Source organism: Branchiostoma lanceolatum, chromosome 10 (assembly GCF_035083965.1).
Source record: "Branchiostoma lanceolatum isolate klBraLanc5 chromosome 10, klBraLanc5.hap2, whole genome shotgun sequence".
NCBI classification, from domain to species: Eukaryota; Metazoa; Chordata; class Leptocardii; order Amphioxiformes; family Branchiostomatidae; genus Branchiostoma; species Branchiostoma lanceolatum.
In genome coordinates this window covers 3,317,601-3,339,319 of record NC_089731.1, presented here as the reverse complement: position 1 = coordinate 3,339,319, position 21,719 = coordinate 3,317,601, and the positions used below count along the sequence as shown (strand labels likewise).

The window sequence follows — 21,719 nt, the reverse complement described above, 5'->3', positions numbered from 1 at the left end:
ATGAATGCACTAGGAAACCGTGCTAACATGTACATGGAACCTGTGTGAACAAAGACGAAGGCTACAAAATGTTACTAGTTTCCCATTAGTCCAGCTGCAAACGTGCACCCATTACATTACATGTCTTTCTTTATCACACAGAAATCAATGAGTGTACCAGGAAACCATGCCAACACGGACGCTGTGTAAACAAAGATGGCGGCTACAAATGTGTCTGCTCACCTGGATGGATAGGACAGAACTGTCAGCAAGGTGAGTTCTTACATATTTTCTTGTAAAACACTCAGCATTTACGAGTAGAGTCCATTATGCTCTAAGGAAGGAATCTGAAGAGTTTTGGATGAAAGAACTCAATATACATTAATAGGTGCTGCAGAGGATGGGACATTCCTTTTGTAAGCTAGCTGCAATATCATTTCCTTCTGTTGTTGCACAGACATAGATGAGTGTTTGAGGAGACCATGCGGACATGGAACTTGTGTGAACACAGATGGCGACTTCCGCTGCACCTGCTCACCTGGATGGACTGGACAGAACTGTCAGCAAGGTGAGTTCCATCCGTTGTTTCGCAATTTCCTAGTTATCTTCGCCGAGTATTAGTACTCGGGGAAGATTATGTTTTCGGTTGAAAAATCTGTTGGGTGGGTCTGTATGTATGTCAGGAGCATAACTCAAGAAAACTTAAATGAATCTTTATGATTTTTGGTAGGTGTGTAGTGGTTGTGCAAAGGAAGGTCAAGTTCGAAAATGGTTCACCTTGCGTTTTTCAACAGTACTGCAGCGGACTTTGAATTTTTTGTGTTTGTATGAAGGCCAAAAAAAAGTGACGGAAACGTTGATGGATCTTCATGATTTTTTGCAGGTGTGTAGATGTTGTAGAAACGGAGGTCAAGTTCAAAAATGGTTCCCCTGGCATTTTCCGTCGGTACTGCAGCGGGCTTTGTGTGTATGTGTATTTGTATGTCGCCAACATAACTCGAGAAGCTGTCGATGGTTCTGCATGATACTTAGTGGGTGGGTAAGGTTTACAGAAAGGAAGGTCAAGTTCGATAATGGGCCTTCTAGCGGGTATCTAAAGTATTGCAGCGGAGCTTCAAAGTTTGGGGTGAAATTTTCTCGAGGCGCCAGGTTCATGATTTTTTTATAGTGGATGGGTCTTGGGGCAGGGAACAAGTGGTGTAAGTTTGGGCCTCTTGACGACTTGTTTTGAGCTGCAGTGGGCCTTTATGTATGAAACTTTGGAGGAGGATAACTCATGCAGGGTTCGGTGTATCTTTATTGCTTTTGGTACGCAGGTACCTTAGGTGATGATTAACATAATGAAATATATAGTATGCAAATTGGGACTTCATTTACATAATTAAAGAGAGTAATGTATAATCCCATTGAAAGCTGTTACTCGACCTCAATTCAGGGACACTTGGAGGAATGCCTGGCTTGGGATTTAGGTCACCCAGCTGTGTGCCAGCTGTGCGCCCTTCATTTGGTAATAACTCAAGAAGGGGTCAATGGATCATCATGATTTTTGGTTTGTTAATAGCTTAAGTTATAATTTGATTTAGATAGATGGTAATTATGCATATGGGAGCCAATATGCATAATTGATGAGGAAAAACCATAATTCCATAGTGATCAATGGCAGGAATTCGATACTTGTAGCATCTGAAAGTTCATTAAACTTGTTACATATATCAGCACACTCTACACATATACTAGTCCTGTACCACCAAATGATTTTAACACTTTCTTGACTGGACTCATTCCCCCTCCCCCAGCATAACTTCCAAATGGTATGGTGCATGATCAAATTTGCAGCGGGTGATAAGCATGTAAATATTAATCACTCTCCATAATAAGCCTTGATTATTTGGCGAAGATAAAGTGTTCGTGGAACTCTAGTTTCTTAATGTCATGATTTCTTGACTTTATCAACAGGGAAACAAAGTCCGAAGAAAAATGCTATACCTTGGTACATGAATTCAGTTTCTGAGCGGGAATAATGCCTTTTTTTTTCATTGGGCTTTATGCAGAATTTTTGTTAAAACATGTCCGAGAACAATTCAGAAAAAGTGGTGTGGTCAAGCTCATGTTTATCAACGTTTCCCTGCTGCTGAACTACATGTAGCATTTTTGTTTATTGTCTATTTGCACATAAAAAACAAATACATTTAGTTGCGAACAGTAAAAGAGAAACAGGCAGGGGTAACCTGAAACCTCCAACGTCTTTCAAGGGTTTCTTCTTAACTGCGATTAATTACTTATTGTTATGATAATTTGTTATCATTTTATGATATATAGATAAGTAAATAAGATCAAACCTTTTGACCTCAAAGTTTTATTAGTCACAGGGTTAGGCAGCAAGGGGAAGAATATTTACAATGTATTGCTCCGGAAAGTTGCTGCAAGCAATCTGAAACCAGGTTTTTACAAATTTTCATGATAACAAGATTTGTCAAGAACCAAGTTTCTCCAGAAAGTCAATGCCGACCCCTTTGACATCATGTAAGTAAAGCATTGTTTGTTACAGCCAAGCGATGCCAAAGTGGATGGCGGGAACACAACAATCACTGCTACAAGTTGATGGGAGACATAACCAGCTTTTTGAGAGCGCACAAACGGTGTCAAGATCGGCGCGCAAATCTTGCTTCTATTCATAACAAGACCGAGAACGACTTCATCAAAGATCTCGTCACTTCTGGTGGGTATAATATAATATGTTTTCTGTTTTTGATTAGGTCTTTAGAGCCCAGGGTACACATAACCGAACATGGCATCTCGACCACTAGGCAGCCAGCTAAGGTTGGCGTTAGATCGATAGCAGTCTGACCAGTTTAGGCTACTCCGATCTTTAAGTACCAACCAGTAAATGACTTACTCCCAACCGAGCCTTTCTAACCTAACCCCAACCATCCCGCCCTCTACTTGAAGACTGCCGAATCTCTCTTAACTGATTCTCAAACTGATTGCCAACCCACTCCACGAATTAAAGAAGCACAACCAGCAATTTTCAAAAGAGCGGTCAGATGATTTTCGTTTTTAATCAAAATGGTCCGCACTCCTATGTTGCGAACATCACCGAAAGATACAAATAGGATCACAGGTACATTAATTTTGTGGCTTCAATACGGCCTCTATGGCTCTTCAGTCTCTTTGGTTGCCTGAGGGTTGGAGTGGTTTGTACACATTCTGATAGTACATAGTCATGCATAGGTATGTATCAGTCCATGTTCCGCTATGTGTAACAGAGACTCAACGCCTCACCAACTTAGTTCCTTAGCTCTTTGGAATTTCTAAATCATTTTTTAGCAGGGCATCTTAAAAACAGAGGACTTAGAGGAAAACATACCTGAGTGTATTCACTTCCAGAAACTGTGTGTACCAAGGCAAGACTCGCACAGACTCTATGTTCATGTAATAGTTGATCTTCCAGTTAAGCATAAAGTGGCAAGGTGGTTAGGTTTGTTGACTTACAAATTATAATGTTCTGGGTTCAAATCCCTTGTTGTGCCCTTGGCATTTTGATACCAATTTCTTCACTCCAATCCGGTGAAATGAGTACACCCCAGCTCAAATGGGACGTAAAGTTGGTGATCCAGTGTTTGAGGAGATCTAGAGCATCTTGAGCACGTTAAAAATCCCACGTGATTTATCGAAAAGAGTAGGGGCTCATCGCGGTGTGAGTGGCCGAAACCTTACACTGTTACAGTCCAGTCTTATGCTGCTCGTACAAGACTGATTTATTATACATACCGACAGTATACTACTTATGCGAAAAAAGCATTTTCTAAAAGTCTATTAGATGTATATTAGGTCTGAAATTAGTTTTTTATATGGCATCCTTTTTACTGATAAAAATTGACAATATGAGATTTTTTTTTACTACAGTGCCTTTCCTAAGGGCACACCATCGGGATCTGTTGGGTTTGAACCCAGAACCTTTTGATTCTGGACCACATTTCCACCTTAACAATTAAAAGCCACACGATCACAACACGTTTTTCTTCGATCTCAGCCCCGGAGGGGGATCAACCAATCGTCTACATTGGACTGAAGTGGAACGGCGGACGATGGGGGTGGTCAGATGGGTCCCCACTTTCCTACAGCAACTGGGCTCCAGGAGAACCCAACAGACAATCGTACTTGTCTCTCTCGCCCGAATGCGCTGCTATATCCTCAAAGGTGTATGCTTCTGTGTTCTTTAAAGTAAATCCTGTTAATTTAGTACTTTCATTTGAAATCACACCAGCCGGATTTCTGCTGACCAATTAGAACACCTTTCAGGAGGTGACAAAATTGAATATTTACTCAGAAAGGAAATAGATCTAAATGATTTTAGAAAAGATATTGTTGCACCATGATTTTTGTGATGAAACTGACCATTCATTTTATTTGTATAGACCAAGTGTTGTTTTTTTAAAACCTTTTTCCATCATTTACCACATGGGACTAAGTAATGGATTCCGAAATTGATGTTTTTTTGTTCTTTCGTGTACATGAGAATTCTATTGAAATTCGGACCTAAAACCAGCTTGATGAAATCGTTGAAAAGGGCCTCTTAGTAATGCCATTTCAATAAGTCACAATAAAGAGAAAGTGTCAGCTTTAGTATATTGTCATATTCTGTATATTGATAGCCATTACATTGTACATGTAGGTGGGTAGAATGCTCGCTTTGCATACGGTTGCTACTGATTACAAGTTTCATTCCACAACCAATCCATACCAAAGATGTTGAAAATGGTACAAACGGCTTCTCTGCTCAGCACTTAGCAATTATGGAAAAGAGTATAGAAGCTAAACACACACCGATACCAGAACACTAGGCCCCTGCTGTACAGTAGTGTTATCTCTTGAAATCGGTATTGCCCTATACACCATATTGTATGGGAAGGACTTTAACTTTGTTATATATGCTAAGGGTAGATATTGCAATCTGGCGAATTAAGCGCTTCTGCTAGTAGAAATCCTTTATTGGAGTCTGTGAATTTTTCTGTGCATGAATATTCGCTTAAAAAATACACTCTGCAATTCCATTCATATCACTGTAGATGAATGCATTGATAAAAGAGTAATCACTGTCCACAGCGACTCCAATCGAGATTTCTACCAATAGAATCGGCGATTCTACCAGATCACATGCACAATTCCTGCAATCATTTGGTATATAATATCATGTATCATTTTCAACAGACCGGCAAACAGTGGCTTTGGGGAAATTACAGACATAAAGGAGAGTGGACAGACCAACGATGCACCGGTAACTATGCGTACATTTGCAAGGCTCCAAAATAAGTGAGGAAATGATAATTCATGTATTGAATTTTTTTAAAACCCAAAACATGAAAGAAAGAATTATGATTGATAGTGGTTTATTAAAGTTAACTATCTCCAAATTGTAATTGAAAAAGGAAGGAGGGAAGGAGGGAACAAGTGAATTACTGACTAATAATCTGAGTAAAATAATGCAGCGTTGTATTCCTAAAAAGGAAGGAAGGAAGGAAGGAGGGAAGGAAGAACAAAAAGAATGATAGTGACTTAATCTTAATAAGATATTGCAGCCTCTATCACCAAATTTGAAAAAATGAGAGGAAGAAGGAAAGTATAACAAAGAAATATAAAGAAAATAAAGAAAGGAAGAACAGAACGCACATTGTACTGAAGGTTGGTGGATGATACCAAAGATCAGTGTCAAGATGAGATTTAGTACCACAGTGACATCGTCGTTCATCTGAAAACCGTGAAGTTACTGCTTTGTCTTACTGTAACAATGCACCGTTTTGTTGCATAAAAATTGGTATCAATCAATTACTGATGGATTGATGGATATTACTTGGCTTGTCATGTACATTTAGCATGTAAAGGAATAGCTCATAGCAGTGTTTTAATTCCTGTGGTACACAGGAACACATACGGCACACAGGGCAACTTAACGAAACAGAACTACCGTATTCTACGCTCATTTGCTTTGTAGGCTTTTAGAAGGATTTAGAAAAGATTTACGTAATGCTAACTTGTCAAATCTGTTAATACATTTTAATGGGCAGAATTAAATAGCAGCAGGTCAAAAATGTATCAAACAAACAATACTTTTCCCAATGACAATGCTACACAGCTCAATGTCACTAGAGCCACACCCGTACTAATTTGCATGAAATAGAAGTTGCCATTCATAATTGAAAAAGGAGATGCTATAATGGTGTATAGAAGTATAATGGAATGTAGTATTTATGTTGATTGTTTGTATCATTACACTGTGAAGTGAAGTTAAGTTAAGTGAAGTAAAGTAATTTTTTATCAATGTGTCATGTGAAACACCCAACTTATATGTGGGCCTAGGCTACACCAACAATATACATGTTGTTTCTCGTTGTGACTCGTACAAAAAGTGACCAATGTTCTCAATGTGCTTGAAGATCAATATAGTCTGTTATAAATGTTATACCAGTCCTATAATCTAAATCAGGATCATGGAAAAGAAATGAAAAGTTGCTTACTTATGTATGAAATATCATGTCTTATACTGAAACGACGTTCATACCTGTTTAATCACAAACTATTATGGTTGCATTGAGAAAGTCTAGAATCTAGACAGTGCAAATAACTGTTAATTCAATATGATATTGTTTAGTATGATGTTATTTATTGTTGTTCAGACCGCATCGATTCAATCTACTGGTTTCGACTTGAAAAAATAAATTTCTGAACTCTGGAAGATCAACTTGAAAATCTGTACGGAAAGTCTGTACCTTGGCACACTCAGTTTCTGTGAGTAAAATTTAAGACAGACATATTCAGGTTTTTCTCAGTCTGATGTCACTGAAAATAAAAGAATTACATTGAAATGTCCAAAAACCAAGGAAAAATTGGTGTGGCCTTAATAACCTATTGTAAATGGCAATTGCCCGTACTTTCTGTGATGTTGACAGTTGGAAAAGATTGTAGTCACTCAAACTCAAGCTGTTGTATTGTGTAAAATGGTTTCGAACATTCAAGTCAAGCGGAAAACATAATGAACAAGTTGATCACTGAACAAGATATAAGTACACAGCCATCAATTGACTCTGTCCTTTATTGTCAACGACAAGGTACTGCTAATGATAATAATAACTGTTCTTAGTTAAATCGATACATCTATGATATGACTACAATTTAATCAAATCAGTGCACGTCTTGAGCAGAGTACATCTTTAACCATTCTTGTTTGTTAGCTGCTCTTTTCCGGAGATATTTCAACACAAGGGGTCTCCATACTTATGTTTATATTCAGATACAGTTTACAGTCGTCTATAAGGCTACTTAGGAGCCCCTCGCGGGCCTCCCTTGTCTTGGTCTGAGTTTTTTTCCTGAAGGCAATGTTAAGAGCTTTCTGTGGCGGAGTGTTTTGTGGCATACGGAGGATGTGGCCAAATAGAGACCAGCTACGACAAGGTACTGCTAGGCTTTACATGGTTGAGTTTTTGTGTAGCAACTTTCGTTGTCGCCCTGTAGTTGGGGTTGTTAAATTAGAACTTGAAGGTTCTGGGTTCGAATCGCTCACAGGTCCCACTGGTGTGTCCCTGGAAAACCTTTTATTTATTTATTCTGTCATATTTATCCAGGGTTATGTCATATTTATTCAGTGTTAGAGAATGCAACCTATCAGCATGGTATTTCACAGCCTGTTCACTTAACATAAGAAACAATGTTTGATACGTATCAAGCCAAATAACAACAGGCTCAGTTTGCATGGTCCTATATATAGCCTCCGTTGTAAGTTTTCCCACTAGCGACTTTTTCAACTTATTGGGTCCAGGTTCTTGGGGGGCCGTATCTGCTTGAGGCCCCTTATCTGCTTGGGATCCCGTAATCGCTGTGATCCTGTAGGTACGGTCCCCAAGCAAATACGGCCCCCCAATCAAAGAATCTGGCACCGATAAGTTGACAAACCGCCGCGGGGAAGCCTGCAACAAAGGCTAGGTCCTACAATGAAATATTAAAAGTTGCGGGGAGTATAGGGGACCAGATTTTAGAAAAAGAAGCCCTCTTACAGATTTTCTCATAATTTTGAAAGGTCATATATATGAATAGTCAAGACGGTTTGAGCAATAGCAGCAATCAAATCAAACACGTCTGGGGGTGATGAAAGCAAAGTAATGATTTCATAAAACTGCTCGGGTTGAATCAAATTTCCATATGAAAAATACTGCATCGTGTTTTTTTTACTGATAAGTCTCTTGCAATTCTCAGAGAGCTTGCAATGTTCGTTGCTGACTTCATTTTGATTTGTTTTTGTTCATCAGGAAATACTGAAGACTACCAAACATGAGTCATAGCATTTAGACATTGATCTATAGTCTGCTTGGAATTTGCACCCAGAACCTTTAGATTTCAATAGTCAATAACCCTCACCTAAAGGCCGCCGTACCACAGTAACATCGACTGAGTGAAAACAACAATTAAATTAAAACTCTGTTCAAGATGATAGTGACAACAGCTGAGTTCATATGAAGGATGTTCAGTTTGAATCCAAGTCTATTACAGTCTGGCTACATGGTCGTTTTTGTTCAGCTTTGTCGACATTTTTTAGCTGATACCCATTATGTATTTAGCATTATATAACCTATGAAAATAATTAATTCAACATATGAAACCTGCTTGCAGACCTGAAACATGCATATACTTATAATTTCGCAACAGACAGGGAAATGAGCCTTTCGTATTGTCCCTCCAATTCTCCCAAAGTTGTCCCTCCTAATCTAACTTAGTCAAGGCACTTCAAATATCTGAAATGAGGCCTCCCTACCGGCCTTCAGAGCATTCACCTGGTGTATTAAGGTACGGTTTCAAAGTACATATTGCATACTCAAGGAAATCCTACACAATTACATATCGGTGCTTCTTGCTCTAAGGCAATTTTCATACTGTAGATCTGTACTGAAAGAATAATCACGATGGGAATATGACTGTTTTTGTGCTACTGTATTTTCTTTTCAATTACAAAACCCCCTGCTGCGCCCATTGAGTCACTCAGTCGAGATTGTCTAAGCTTAACGACTTAGGGGGAAAAGAAACTGCTTCGCTTAGGGTTCGTTCAATGTGGCCTTGTATTGATCAAACTTGATGGAAAAATGAAAAAATAGAATAAAAACTCCGAACACTGCTAAAACCTTCTTAACACTCCTACCATAAAATCAGATCCATGCGAAAATATTTTACAGTACAATTTATCATCTAGCACACTAGCTCTCACCCACGACCACCGGGTTTTATTTTCGCGGGCCTTCAGGTGTATAAAGCGAAGACTTCAAAGTGCACAAGTCATGCATATTGACAGAAATCCCACACGATTACATTGTACATGCAAGAATTCAGAATTGAATTCCTTTTGTAAGAGTGTGTGATAGGAGTGGTCTGGTATAAAACTGTATGGTGTTACATTACCAGTGTGAACACTGCGTGTACATACATTTATTGATGGTCTTTCAGAATTAGTCTCCCGCTGCCTTTTCTTTTACCGAAGTGAGTTTTTTTTTTCGTTCTGTCCTCAAGTGGGTATACGATGTTTATCTGAGGTTTACATCTCACTGGCGTGACTCAAAGCAACTGTTATGATCCAGCGCCATTTGACCATCCGTAAAATCCATGACACTGGAGACAGACGTCAAGATCTGCAATTCGCTTAAAGGGTAGGGGCACTACATTACTAGATACAGTAGTCAAAGATTCTGGCAAATTCACCCTCTTGGGTTAGATTACCCAAAATGACCCCACTTTAGATATACCACAGGCATATTTCAGGATCAGTGTAGTTCCACTCTGGATGTACCACCAGCATTTTCAGGATTAGTGCTGGTGAAATTAAGTGGCTGTACAGATATTTGTGATGTCTAGCTGTACCTTACATGTACCAGCCCTGTTCTTTATTTTGTGTGTAAGTTTATGATTGTGGACATGTTTTTTTTACCTCGTGGTCCATGAAAATGGGAGGTTATGTTTTGGGTGTGTCTGTTTGCGTTTCCGTATATTCGTGGTCAGCAGAGCTTAATATTATTTTTCACAAGACGTTCTTGATGGATACTGTGATGATACAGTATTTGGAATCTTGGGAAGACATAGGTCAAGGTCGATTTTGGCATCCCTAGCGGCTTTACTGATAATGCAGCAGAGTTTTGGTATCTTCTGTCCTGGACATGATACGGTCTTGATTTTTTCGGTGGCAAATAGCCTCAGATGTCAGGAACAAGTGGTTTGGGCCCTCAATAGCTTGCTCACAGAATAACCGAACAAAGGAACGTCGTTTTTTTTTATATTCTGCATGCAGTAAGCTTAAAGATCAAAAGTAACGTTGGGTAACCTAAATTCGGGATTTTTCCGATAATGGTTGACTGAAATCAATCTAGCAGAACAATAAACCATCCTTTTTTTCTATAATTCTGTCAGTATCATGTACTATCTTTGCACTAATCATATATATGGTAGATTTTGTCTCTAGTCGTGCTGACACCATAATATTTCAACTTGAAACTACCGTCCGCCGCACGCACAATGACAGTGTTGTCGGACAGGGGGGCACATTAATTCGGGAGAGAAGATTCGTCTTGAATATCTTACCGCTAATTACATTTTATACAGCAGCTATTCGTTCCATCCTTGGCTTGAGGAGAGTGCTATGGATATAGACGTGTCCAAGTAAAAAAAAATACACGAAAAAACGGCCGTACCGCACACATCAGGCCAGTTCGGGAACAACCCGTGTGTTGAGTCGGTAGAACTTCACTCAAAGTCGGCCCATCGTCATCATCGGGCAACGTGTAACGTTACATTATTCATGGTAAGTTAGCTGGATGCCGTAGCAATGGTAATACTACTATGTCCATGTGTTCCTTGTTGTGTTAGGAGCAAACTTTGAGGAAAATATCTTCCTCAGTCCACTATCACACGCAGCATTTGGACAAAAAAGTGTTCCTCACAAACCTTTGCCGTCTGCTTGACAACAGGATTCTGGTTAACAATATGGCGGCGGGAAAATACACGTGCCGTAGGTTGTAGCAACAGAGAGGAGTTTTGATGATTGATCACACTTAGAGTCCAGTTGTAGGTTAGCAAAAGAGATTCTAATTAGTTGTCTTGTAAATAATTGTGTTTAGCAGGCAGGAGATGTGACATTTGTCTTATAAACCAGCGAACAACCGTGCAGTGTGAGTCTCCCACGAAGCCCCCAGACTCTGTCAATAAGGGACGGAGAGGTTTTGGCGTCGCCAACTTCTAATGCATGGTTATGGAAGCTTTTCAGACAGTGTTCTGAATGCGTTAGTCTGTCAAGTTTGCATTTCTAGCGGTATTACTGATGTTGCATCTAGCACATATCCCTAAATACCCCGTTTTCGAAAAATCCCGACTTTAAGTACCCCACGAATTTAGGTTACCCAACGTTACACAAGAGACCGCTTCAGTCCAATTAAGGCGGCCATTTTGAATTTCCCGGGGTCAGCAACAGAGGTATTCCATCTTTTGTGGTAAATTTCGTCCCTTTAGGTAAAATACTGCGGTACATATGCCTTTCATGTGTATAAGATATTGTTTTGGACAGTTGGAGTTGATTTTGGCTAAATGTTTACTAATTTTTCACACTTATTAACGGGTGACGTGAGAACATCTAGCGTCAGTGTTTATGAGCCCATTCGTATATTCGAGTACACATGTGCAGTGTCAAATGTGAGACGTAAACAAAACCTGTCTGGGCATTGTTATGTAATCGAAACTGTTTACAAGTCATGGGCCTTCACCTTTGACACTGCACATGCGTACTCGATAATACGAATGGCTTATACCCTCTATTTGTACCGGTTGGACCGCGTCAAACCCCACAAAATACGTGCGCTGATATCTGGCTGATTTCCTTTTGGGTAGAAATTAAATTTTTGGCAGTTGTTCTGAAGATTTCATGGGCCTAACGTACTTCTATAATCTGTGACTGAGCGGGTGGCGATGCGGTTTCTGTATGTATTGCGCTCGAGACCGCTCTTTGTCCCCTGCAATAAAACCGCATGCATTCTGTGGAATTTCTACCTACCCAATCGCAAAAGCTCTGGTAAGTATCTACAGAGGTTGGCTCAACTATCATGTTAACGTTTTAGTGGGAATTTAACCCACTTGAACGCAGAACTATGGGGCAAACTGATAAAAAACTACCAACATAGTTTGGCACCCTCCCCCCCCCCGAGGCCCCACTGATGAAAGCACTTAATATCGATGCAAAATAGGAATTTATTTTTCCTAATGAATGAGGAACTTCTATAACTAATGTGACTTTCAGGTTTGGACTTCAATACATGCAATACATGTAAAACATTTTTAGATACCAATTATGAATGTGCTATAATTCCTTGCTGACAAATGTGTGTGTGTGTGTCCATACATAGATTATGTAAATATTGAAGTCATCTGCAAAATTCACGATGAAAATGTAAATACATGTATGGAGTTCTGATAATTGAAAGGAAAGCACCATCTTTGAAGATATCTTATGCTGATTACAGCCTTATTTGAATAATGAAGGTCTCCAAATTGTTGGTGCATGTTTACTGTAATGGTCATACCAGCCTACAAGTGCTGAGGATGGAATTGGTTGCTAAGCAGTTTGCAATTCAACGCATGCTTCATAAAATCTACCTTTGCAACGGTAAAGGTATTCATAAAGATTAATTTCAATCAAAAACTCTTTCTTGTCTTCCTGATGGTTAAATAGACTATGAGTGTTTTTGTTGTTAGAAGCAGGAATATGGATGTACACAAAGTAAACTGACAGCACAAAAAAAGCAGTATGAAGAAGTGGATGGCATTGAGCTTCTGGCTTCGACTTGCCGCATCCAAGGAAACACCTCCTTGCCATGCCGCAGAAATGGAGTTGAGTGATGCAAGGCTGCCTGCAAAAAGACAGGATGCTGAAGATGTAGATGGTGGAAATGCCCCACCGCCGTTGCCGCCAAGAAAACAGCCTAAAAAGTACGAAGACGTGGATCCGCATGGTGAAAGTATCTTTGCTTCGAATTCTGGGCCGGAGACACAAGATTTCGACGGTAAAGATGTGCCGCCGCCGTTGCCGCCAAGAAACCTGCCTCCAAAAAAGGGCAAAGATGTGGACCCGCATGGTCAAAGTATCTTTGCGATTTCTGGGCCAGAAAAAACATCCGATGAAGATGTGGATGGTAGAAATGTCCCACCGCCACTGCCACCAAAAGACCTGCTGCAAAAAAAGTACGAAGACGTGGATCCACACGGTGACAGCATCTTTGCATTGGGTTCTGAGCCAGAAAAAACTTGCGATGAAGATGTGAATGATAAAAATGTCCCTTCGCCATTGCCACCAAGAAAGTATGAAGATGTGAATCTAGAATCCAGCGGTGTAGAAGTGATTCTCGGATCCGGCTTGAAGCGCTCTGTGCCCGACGTACCGCCTCCTCGCAAACTAAACATGGAAGGCAAAGTATTATCTAACCGGAAGAGAGAAGTTCGAGATGAAGCGAAGGAAGTCGCTGGCCAAGAGGTCGGTGACCAAAATATGCCAGCCCCTCGCCATATTGACATGGGAGACAAAGTGTCCAAACGGAAGATAGAAGACGAATTGGAGGAAGTCATTCGTCTAGAGTTTGGTGATCAAGATCTGCCCTCCCCTTGCCATATTGACATACGAGACAGAGCGTTTAAACGGAAGGAAGAGGACGAATTGGAGGGAGGTCTAGAATTTAGTGATGAAAATCTGCCAGCCCCTCGCCATCCTGACATGGGAGAAAAAGTAATATCTAAAGAGAAGAAAGACGACGAATTGGAGGAAGTCACTGGTCTAGAGTTTGGTGATCAAAATCTACCACCCCCTCGCCATATTGACCTAGGAGAAAAGGCGTTTAAACGGGAGAAACAAGACGAATTAGATGACGTCACTGGCTTAGAGAATATCGATCACAATGTGACCTCCTCTTGCCATCTTGACATGGGGGATCATGTGGTGGTGTGGCCAGAAAACAATGACAGTCTACAATCTGATGTATATTACACATCGAATGACACTTACAGAGATGATCTTGAAGATTTCGAGGAAGCTTTCTCATTGTGCAATGAAATCCCTCCTCACATGTCTGCAGAAATAGACGTACGCTTTTCAATCCAGGAACAGAACGAAAGAGATGATCTCGATTCCCCCAATTCAACCTATAACTTGAAAAGGAGACAGGCAGATGACGGGAATGAAAACTTGGAAAGGCCGTATGAAGACGTGGATCCAGCTGGAGACAGTATCTTGGTACTGGGTTCTGGGTTGAAACGCACTGCGCCCAATTTACCTTCGAGCTCTCCTCACCATCTTGACAAGAGACCCAACGAGAAGGGACAACTAGACGGAAGGAATGAAGAATCGGAAAATGTATACGAAGACACAGATCCAGCTGGTTACAGTGTCTTTGTCTCGAGTTCTGAACTGAAAAACGCTTCGTGCAAAGAATCCCCACCTTGCATTCTCACAGAAAAGAAGGATAGAAATGCAAAGCAGTTGTCAAAGGAAGAGTTTGAACAAGCGGACAGAAAGTATGAAGACATGGATCTAGAGCATGGTGGTGTAAATCTGGTACTGGGCTCTGGGTTAAAACGCACTGTGCCAAATGAACCCCCACCTCGCCATCTTGCAGAAAGGAAAGGAAACAATACACATCCAGTCAAAGAACAGTCACCAAATGAAGAGTCTGAAGAATGGGACACAAATTGCAGAGACATTAATGAAGAGCATGGCGGTGCAAATGGCGATGCCTCGAATGCACAAAAGAATGACAGCAATGCAGAGCAGTCACCAAATGAAGAGTCTGAAGAGACGGACAAAACGTGCAAATACATTGATCAAGAGCATGGCAATGCCCCCACTCCTCCTCCCAAACTTGACCTGGGAGACCATACGGTGGTGTGGCCTTGCGATGAGGATCCATACTCTGATGAGTACTACACATCAAGGGATACCTATGGAGTTGAAGACTGTGTGGCGCCTGGCTTTTGCTGCAAAGTTAGAGGTATGTCCAGACAAATTTCATAAATTCAATTAACAACTACATACAGTGTGATATTTCAAGGCAGTGAATTATTGATATCTTTCTTTAGCTTTCCTGTGTTCTCATTCATATGTGTGTGTGTGTCTATCTTTGTGTATGTGTGTGTATGTGTGCGTGTGCGTGTGCTTGAGTGCTTTGGTGTGAAATACATTATGCATGCACAGGTTAATGCAGGTTCACTTGAAGAGGTGCACATGTATTTTTTATGTTTATCTGGACCTAACCTGCATTATTTAAATACTGTACATTTGTATTTATTCATTTATGATTATATATATGCGGGTAAGTACACCTGGTACTATTTACAGTGAAAGACTGTACAACTACAACTTTGCACCGAGAAAATGGTTGGATATGAAAGAGACACCCTGCCTTTGCTGATACTGATGTTGCCTTTCTAGTTAAGATGCTGCCTTTGATATCCTATTCTAGACCGCACCAAGGAAATGTGGAACAGGATGAAATGTATCAGTGCTAGTGAAGTGCTCTGTAAGATGAAATCTGCCAAGGATATTTGCTGCGACAAGATGAAATCATTAAGTCCCAGTGCAATGCTCCACAAGGTGAAATCTACTAAGAAAACTTGCTGGATTGCATTGGTTTGTGGACTCCTGGTGGTAGCAGCCGTCGTCACCGCTGCGATCCTGACGTCCCGTCTCGCATCTGGAGGAGTCAAGGTAGGCCAAGGGACACAGTTCATACCTGTAGCAGTTCACACCTTTGCTTTCTTGGTTCTTGACTTTTAAGAAAAATGAAGCAGAAATGGAGAATCAACATGCGTCTGAGGGTTGCCTCTCGGATTTCAAAGACTAAAGCAAAACCACGAGGTTAACATTGAAAGGGAGTCTACGGAAACGTCTGTACCATTGTACCCACAGTTTCTGGCAGTGAATTCAGGGATATTAAAGTTTGCCCTCCAGTGTTTTTCTGATGTACTCTTGCTAAAAAAAAAGGAGGAACAAGCTAGGACGTAAATTGGCCTGGCCTCAGTTTTCAGTATCTTCAAGTTAATAATAGATACACAGTATCAAGTAGAAATCTCTTAGGTTTTGTGAGTACCTTTCTTTCTACACATACTATAACCTTTCTTTGATGTCACGACTTTCCTTTGCCTTAAAATACAGGCATGCTTTTTACAAATATACACCTGCTTGTAGGAGTCTCCTGATTCGAAGAATCAAGATGGCGTGGTATTCTTGCAATACCCTGAGATGTCAAGTACTCCTTGGTGGACGGCATCCTACAAGGAAAACATCTCGACGGTTTTCCGCCCATCTCCTCTCTTGCCTTCAGTGAAGCTAACAAAGCTTCCAACTTCAATCCCGAAGGAAAAAACCTCGGCCACTGTCCAGTTGACTACACTGGACCCAGAACCCACAGAGCCGTTTGCAAGTACCGGTGTCAATACAAGGAATTCACTTGTGACTGCGGTAGTCACAACTCTGCCAGGCATTGGTAAGCAGCTATAAACTCCTTATAAATCTGTAATGAGAGGGTATAGGGCAGCTTCCTTTTGCTATCCATCAGTTTATTTCCAGGATCACACAGCAAACATATCTTTGCTGTTTTCTTCTCATGAAAAATGCATTCTTGTTTGACTGCCCAACATAATTTCCCCAATCTCATTATCACATAGCACTAGATGAGTGCACATGCCAACATGGCACCTGTACGAACAAAGATGGTGGATACAAATGTACCTGCTCACCTGGTTGGACTGGACAGAACTGTCAGCAAGGCGAGTTAATATTTCCATCCATCCATCCATCCCTTCGTCCCCATAGACTTTTTAATTTGAATCTATTTCTTGATAATGGGTTTCACTTATGAATTATGTTTATTTTTTCATCCCACAGACGATGATGAGTGTACCGCCAACCCATGCCAACATGGATTCTGTATGAACAGAGCTGGTGGATACAAATGCACCTGCTCGCCTGGATGGACTGGGCAGAACTGTCAGCAAGGTGAGTTCCTATTTTCATCCCTTCCTTCGCTCTTTCTTTCTTTCTTTCTTTCTCCTTTACTTTAAAACTTTTTTTTCTTGATAATGGGCATGTCTATGTATGATTATCTAATTCTTTATCACACAGACATCAATGAGTGCACCAGAAACCAATGCCAACATGGACGCTGTGTGAACAAAGATGGCGGCTACAAATGTACCTGCTCACCTGGATGGACTGGGCAGAACTGTCAGCAAGGTGAGTTCCTATTTTCATCCCTTCCTTCACTCTTTCTTTCTTTCTTTCTCCTTTACTTTAAAACTTTTTTTTCTTGATAATGGGCATGTCTATGTATGATTATCTAATTCTTCATCACACAGACATCAATGAGTGCACCAGAAACCAATGCCAACATGGACGCTGTGTGAACAAATATGGCGGATACAAATGTGCCTGCTCTCCTGGATGGACTGGGCAGAACTGTCAGCAAGGCGAGTTGTTTTCCAGTTACTAGTTTACAATCAGCAAAGCTGCAAAAATGCACCTGTAACATTACATGTCTTTCTTTATCACACAGACATCAATGAGTGTACTGGGAATCCATGCCACAATGGACGATGTCTGAACAAAAATGGTGGCTACACATGTACCTGCTCACCTGGATGGACAGGACAGAGCTGTCAGCAAGGTGGAAAATTTTGTGTGCTTCCTCTTCTCTATCCACAAATAAACTAATGTCTTTCAAGATAGCATAATGTACTTTAAAGTCACATTAACTCTAAAAGATTAGTGCTGCTATAGTTGAGTTTACAGCGGAAAATGGTGCAGAAACTATCATGTCTGTTGCGACACAGACATCAATGAGTGTACCAGGAGACGATGTCTACATGGAAGCTGTGTGAACACATATGGTGGATTCAAATGTACCTGCTTGCCTGGATGGACTGGGAAGAACTGTCAGCTAGGTGAGTTGCTACGTCCATCTTTTTTTTCTCCATTTCTATTTTCTTTCTTTCCCTCTACTTTCTCTCCCTTTCTTGATAATGGACAATAACTTATATCTATGTATGATGTTTATATGGTAACTAAGTTGGCGGCTACAAATGCATCTGCTCACCTGGATGGAATGGGCAGAACTGTCAGCAAAGTTTTTTGTGTAGACCTAAGGCATGAAAGTATGTGTTGTTTATTTTCAAGCAGTTCAACTACAATTGCTCCGCATTCTTTTTCATGCAGACATAAATGAGTGTGTCACGAAGCCATGCCAGCATGGACGCTGTTATAACAATGTTGGCGGCTACAGATGCACCTGCTCACTTGGATGGACTGGAAAGAACTGTCAGCAAGGTGATGTCATGAATGTTTTCTTGTGGGGAATCTCAGAGTTTAGTAGTAGAGCCCATTATGCTCGAAGTAATGAAGCTGAAGAGTTTGGTTTCTGGTGATAAAACTCAATATACCATACATATACAGTACTGTAGAGGATGGAACACTCCATTTATAACACAGCGACAATATAATTTTACATATGTTCTTGCACATTTTAGGATTTTTCATCCTTTAATTTTTCTTTCTTTGCATGTTCTCTTCCTTGATAATGGACATGCATGTACCTATCATGTATGCTATTTATGGTATTTCTTTCTTAATCACACAGACATAGATGAGTGTACCAGCAACCCATGCCAACATGGACGCTGTATGAACAGAGCTGGTGGATACAAATGTACCTGCTCACCTGGATGGACTGGACAGAACTGTCAGCATCGTGAGTTCCTATCTTCATCCATCCATCCATCCAGCCATTCTTTCTTTCTTTCTTTCTTTCTTTCTTTCTTTCTTTCTTTCTTTCTTTCTTTCTTTCTTTCTTTCTTTCTTTCTTTCTTTCTTTCTTTCTTTCTTTCTTTCTTTCTTTCTTTCTTTCTTTCTTCTCTTCACTGTCTCGTTCTTTCTTTTTATATGTGCCTCTGCATTGTATGTATAAAGCCAGTAAAACCGCCTTTTGGCATAACACACCAGCCTCGCTTGCACACGGTTGGACCCGAAGATAAGTGAGGAACGAGTAAACGAGGGCTAACTCAGCGTAAAAGAGTGCTGACTGGGGCTTATTTGGAGCGCGATGGGTTCCAATTAGTGGGTGCTTCGGTCGCTTTCCTCAACAAAATTCAGAGGTCTTATCGCCCATGTTTACGTCTTACCTTTGCAGGGAGTTGTAAGCTTTGTTTTGAATTATCTAATTATTATGTCCCCACTGTACTTGGTGTTAACGAGTTCCACTCTGTGATAATTCAAGGAAAAATCTGTTTTTTCTTACACCTCCATTATTGGTTGATAACACTGGTACTCGGTGAAGGAATTGTGGTTCTTGTTCTCTTCTCAGCTGGTATACTAATATAATAATATATTAGGTACTTTTTGTTGGTACGTCCATGACTTTATAAGTCATTTTGTACATCATGAATAGCCTGGACGTTCTAGGAAAGCTGCTGTAGATTTTCTTTAATTTTGTTGACATTCGAATTAGCACACCCCTTTTGTAATTGTTGCTACAGAATCAGTTCTGTACCTATTTATTTGAATATGAATCCCATACCATTGTAGAACATTTTAGGTTTGGTCTTACTGGTGATATGCACATCATATTTCTTGGCTTTCTTACACAGCCATCGATGAGTGCGCTGGCAGGCCTTGTCAACATGGAACCTGTGTGGACAATGTTGGTAGCTACACATGTACCTGCCACTCTGGATGGACTGGAAAGAACTGTCGGCAAGGTGAGTACTTCTCATATTATTAGTGATGTTATTCATATTCTCTAATATTCATATAAAACAATTATACAATTTTCTAATCATCTCCCCCCTGCTATTGGTTTTTCACCCTACCCTGCTGCAGCAGCCTGCGTTTCGTGTGTCTTGCTGTGTTAGCGCTGGCCAGTGGTTAACAGCCAATCACGTTGCCACATACGGTCAAGAGGCAATGTGATTTGCTGGTAACTTTCCTTCCAAAACAAGTTGGGAGTATCTGATTGGTTGAAAGCTGGCAGGTACTAACGTAGCGAGAAAGACAGATCACTGGCCGGTGCACCAGGGTTGTTGCTTGACTCAAACAAGTGGCGTCCTTGCATGAGAGGATGCGTGAACAAAAGCGGGGGAAGTTTATCAGAACAAGGTCGGACCAATTCAATTTGTAGGTTTTAATAGAATGCTGAATTGGAAGATCAACAAGAGAACATGGTCGGAAGGAAATGTGTATACATTGGTATATTCAGTTTCTGGAAGTGGATACGACCAGATTAATTTCTTACATAGTCCTTGTGCTACATGTCCGAGAACCAATGAAAAAAATGGTGAGACGATATTCATTTCATCAGCGTTTGAAATTCCCCTGCTGCTGACGAACATGTAGCATTTTGGCAATCTCCAAGCAGATCCAACGGTTGCAAAGACCATATCCAACTGGCAGAGGAAGTTTTTTTATTGCAAACTGTATTGGGGGGAGATTGAAGCTTGAAGCTCAAGGCTCCAGAAAGCTATTATAAACAATTTGAAACCCGGATTATCAAGAAGTCAATGCCAACCCTTTTGATGCATTCAAGGAAAGCATTGTTTGTTACAGCCAAGCGATGCCGAAGTGGATGGCGGGAACACAATAACCACTGTTATAAGTTGGTGGAAGACAAAACCACCCATGGGACGGCTAGTAAACTCTGTAAAGATCTGGGTGCAAATCTTGCTTCTATTCATAACAAGGCCGAGAACGACTTCATGAAACGTTTCGTCGCAAACGGTGGGTTACAAACAGTTCCTTGTTGTCAATGGCATGTAAGGCACAAATCTATATAATTCCATTTAGATAGATATTGGAAATTTCTATCTATTGTCTATGTATTGCCATATGGACACTCCCCCCAAAAGGTTTTTGATCATACTGTCATCATCATCATTCTTCCGGATTTACTCCGGTGAGGTACAATCAATAAAAATTTTCCAGTATGATCTGTCCTTCATGGCGGATATCAATGCAGAACCTGTGAGTCCAGTGTCTCTTTCAATCAATGTCAATACTGTAAATCATAAAAAGCAAATATGTAAATCATATAAAGCAGCTGCATAATTTGTATTTGTATCTATTGACAATGAAGACAAATATATGCTGTAAATTGCAAAAAGCATATAACTTTTGGGAAACAAATCCTAACATCCTAGAATTCAAAAGTCAAAGAAGAAGATGTAAAAGAATAGAAATGAAGAACCCATTATTCGGTAAACCATTGTCTGTATGTTTAGTTTTGTTCATCCTTCTTGACCACATAGATTTCATAATGAATACAATTGTTTTGCCTACCTTTTTTTATTCGCTCGCATCAGTTTTGGGGTCCCCAGATAATGTAATCCATTCAATCAAATCAACATGGCCTTATGTCTATCTAAGATGTGAGATTAGATTTCAATATGATACTCGACCTAAGAGTCACACTATCTATTTAAAGCCACACAATGCCATGATATGGATTTAAAGAACAGACGTCACAAAAACTTTTGTTTTCAAACTCAGCCCCTTGGGCGGAGCAGCCTGCTGTCTGGTTTGGACTGCACTGGGAGGATGGGCATTGGAAGTGGACAGATGGATCCACACTTTCCTACAACAACTGGGCTTCAGGAGAACCCGACAGCAAAGCCCTCTTTAGTTTATCACCCTC

General features: G+C 40.5%; 1 protein-coding gene across 1 annotated transcript; it reads left to right on the top strand.

Moving 5' to 3' along the window:
- Positions 1 to 6,907, top strand: LOC136443854 (neurocan core protein-like). The gene is made up of 6 exons (XM_066441223.1): positions 1 to 19; positions 142 to 252; positions 437 to 547; positions 2,528 to 2,698; positions 4,013 to 4,179; positions 5,191 to 6,907. The coding sequence occupies exons 1-6, from the start codon at positions 1 to 3 to the stop codon at positions 5,290 to 5,292; spliced, it is 681 nt and encodes a 226-aa protein (XP_066297320.1). The 3' UTR covers positions 5,293 to 6,907.
- Positions 6,908 to 21,719: the final 14,812 nt, after the last annotated feature.

Coding starts and splice junctions, on each gene's coding strand:
- LOC136443854 (XM_066441223.1), top strand. Junction 548..2,527: donor TGGACAGAACTGTCAGCAAG/GTGAGTTCCATC, acceptor TGTTTGTTACAG/CCAAGCGATGCCAAAGTGGA. Junction 4,180..5,190: donor GCGCTGCTATATCCTCAAAG/GTGTATGCTTCT, acceptor CATTTTCAACAG/ACCGGCAAACAGTGGCTTTG.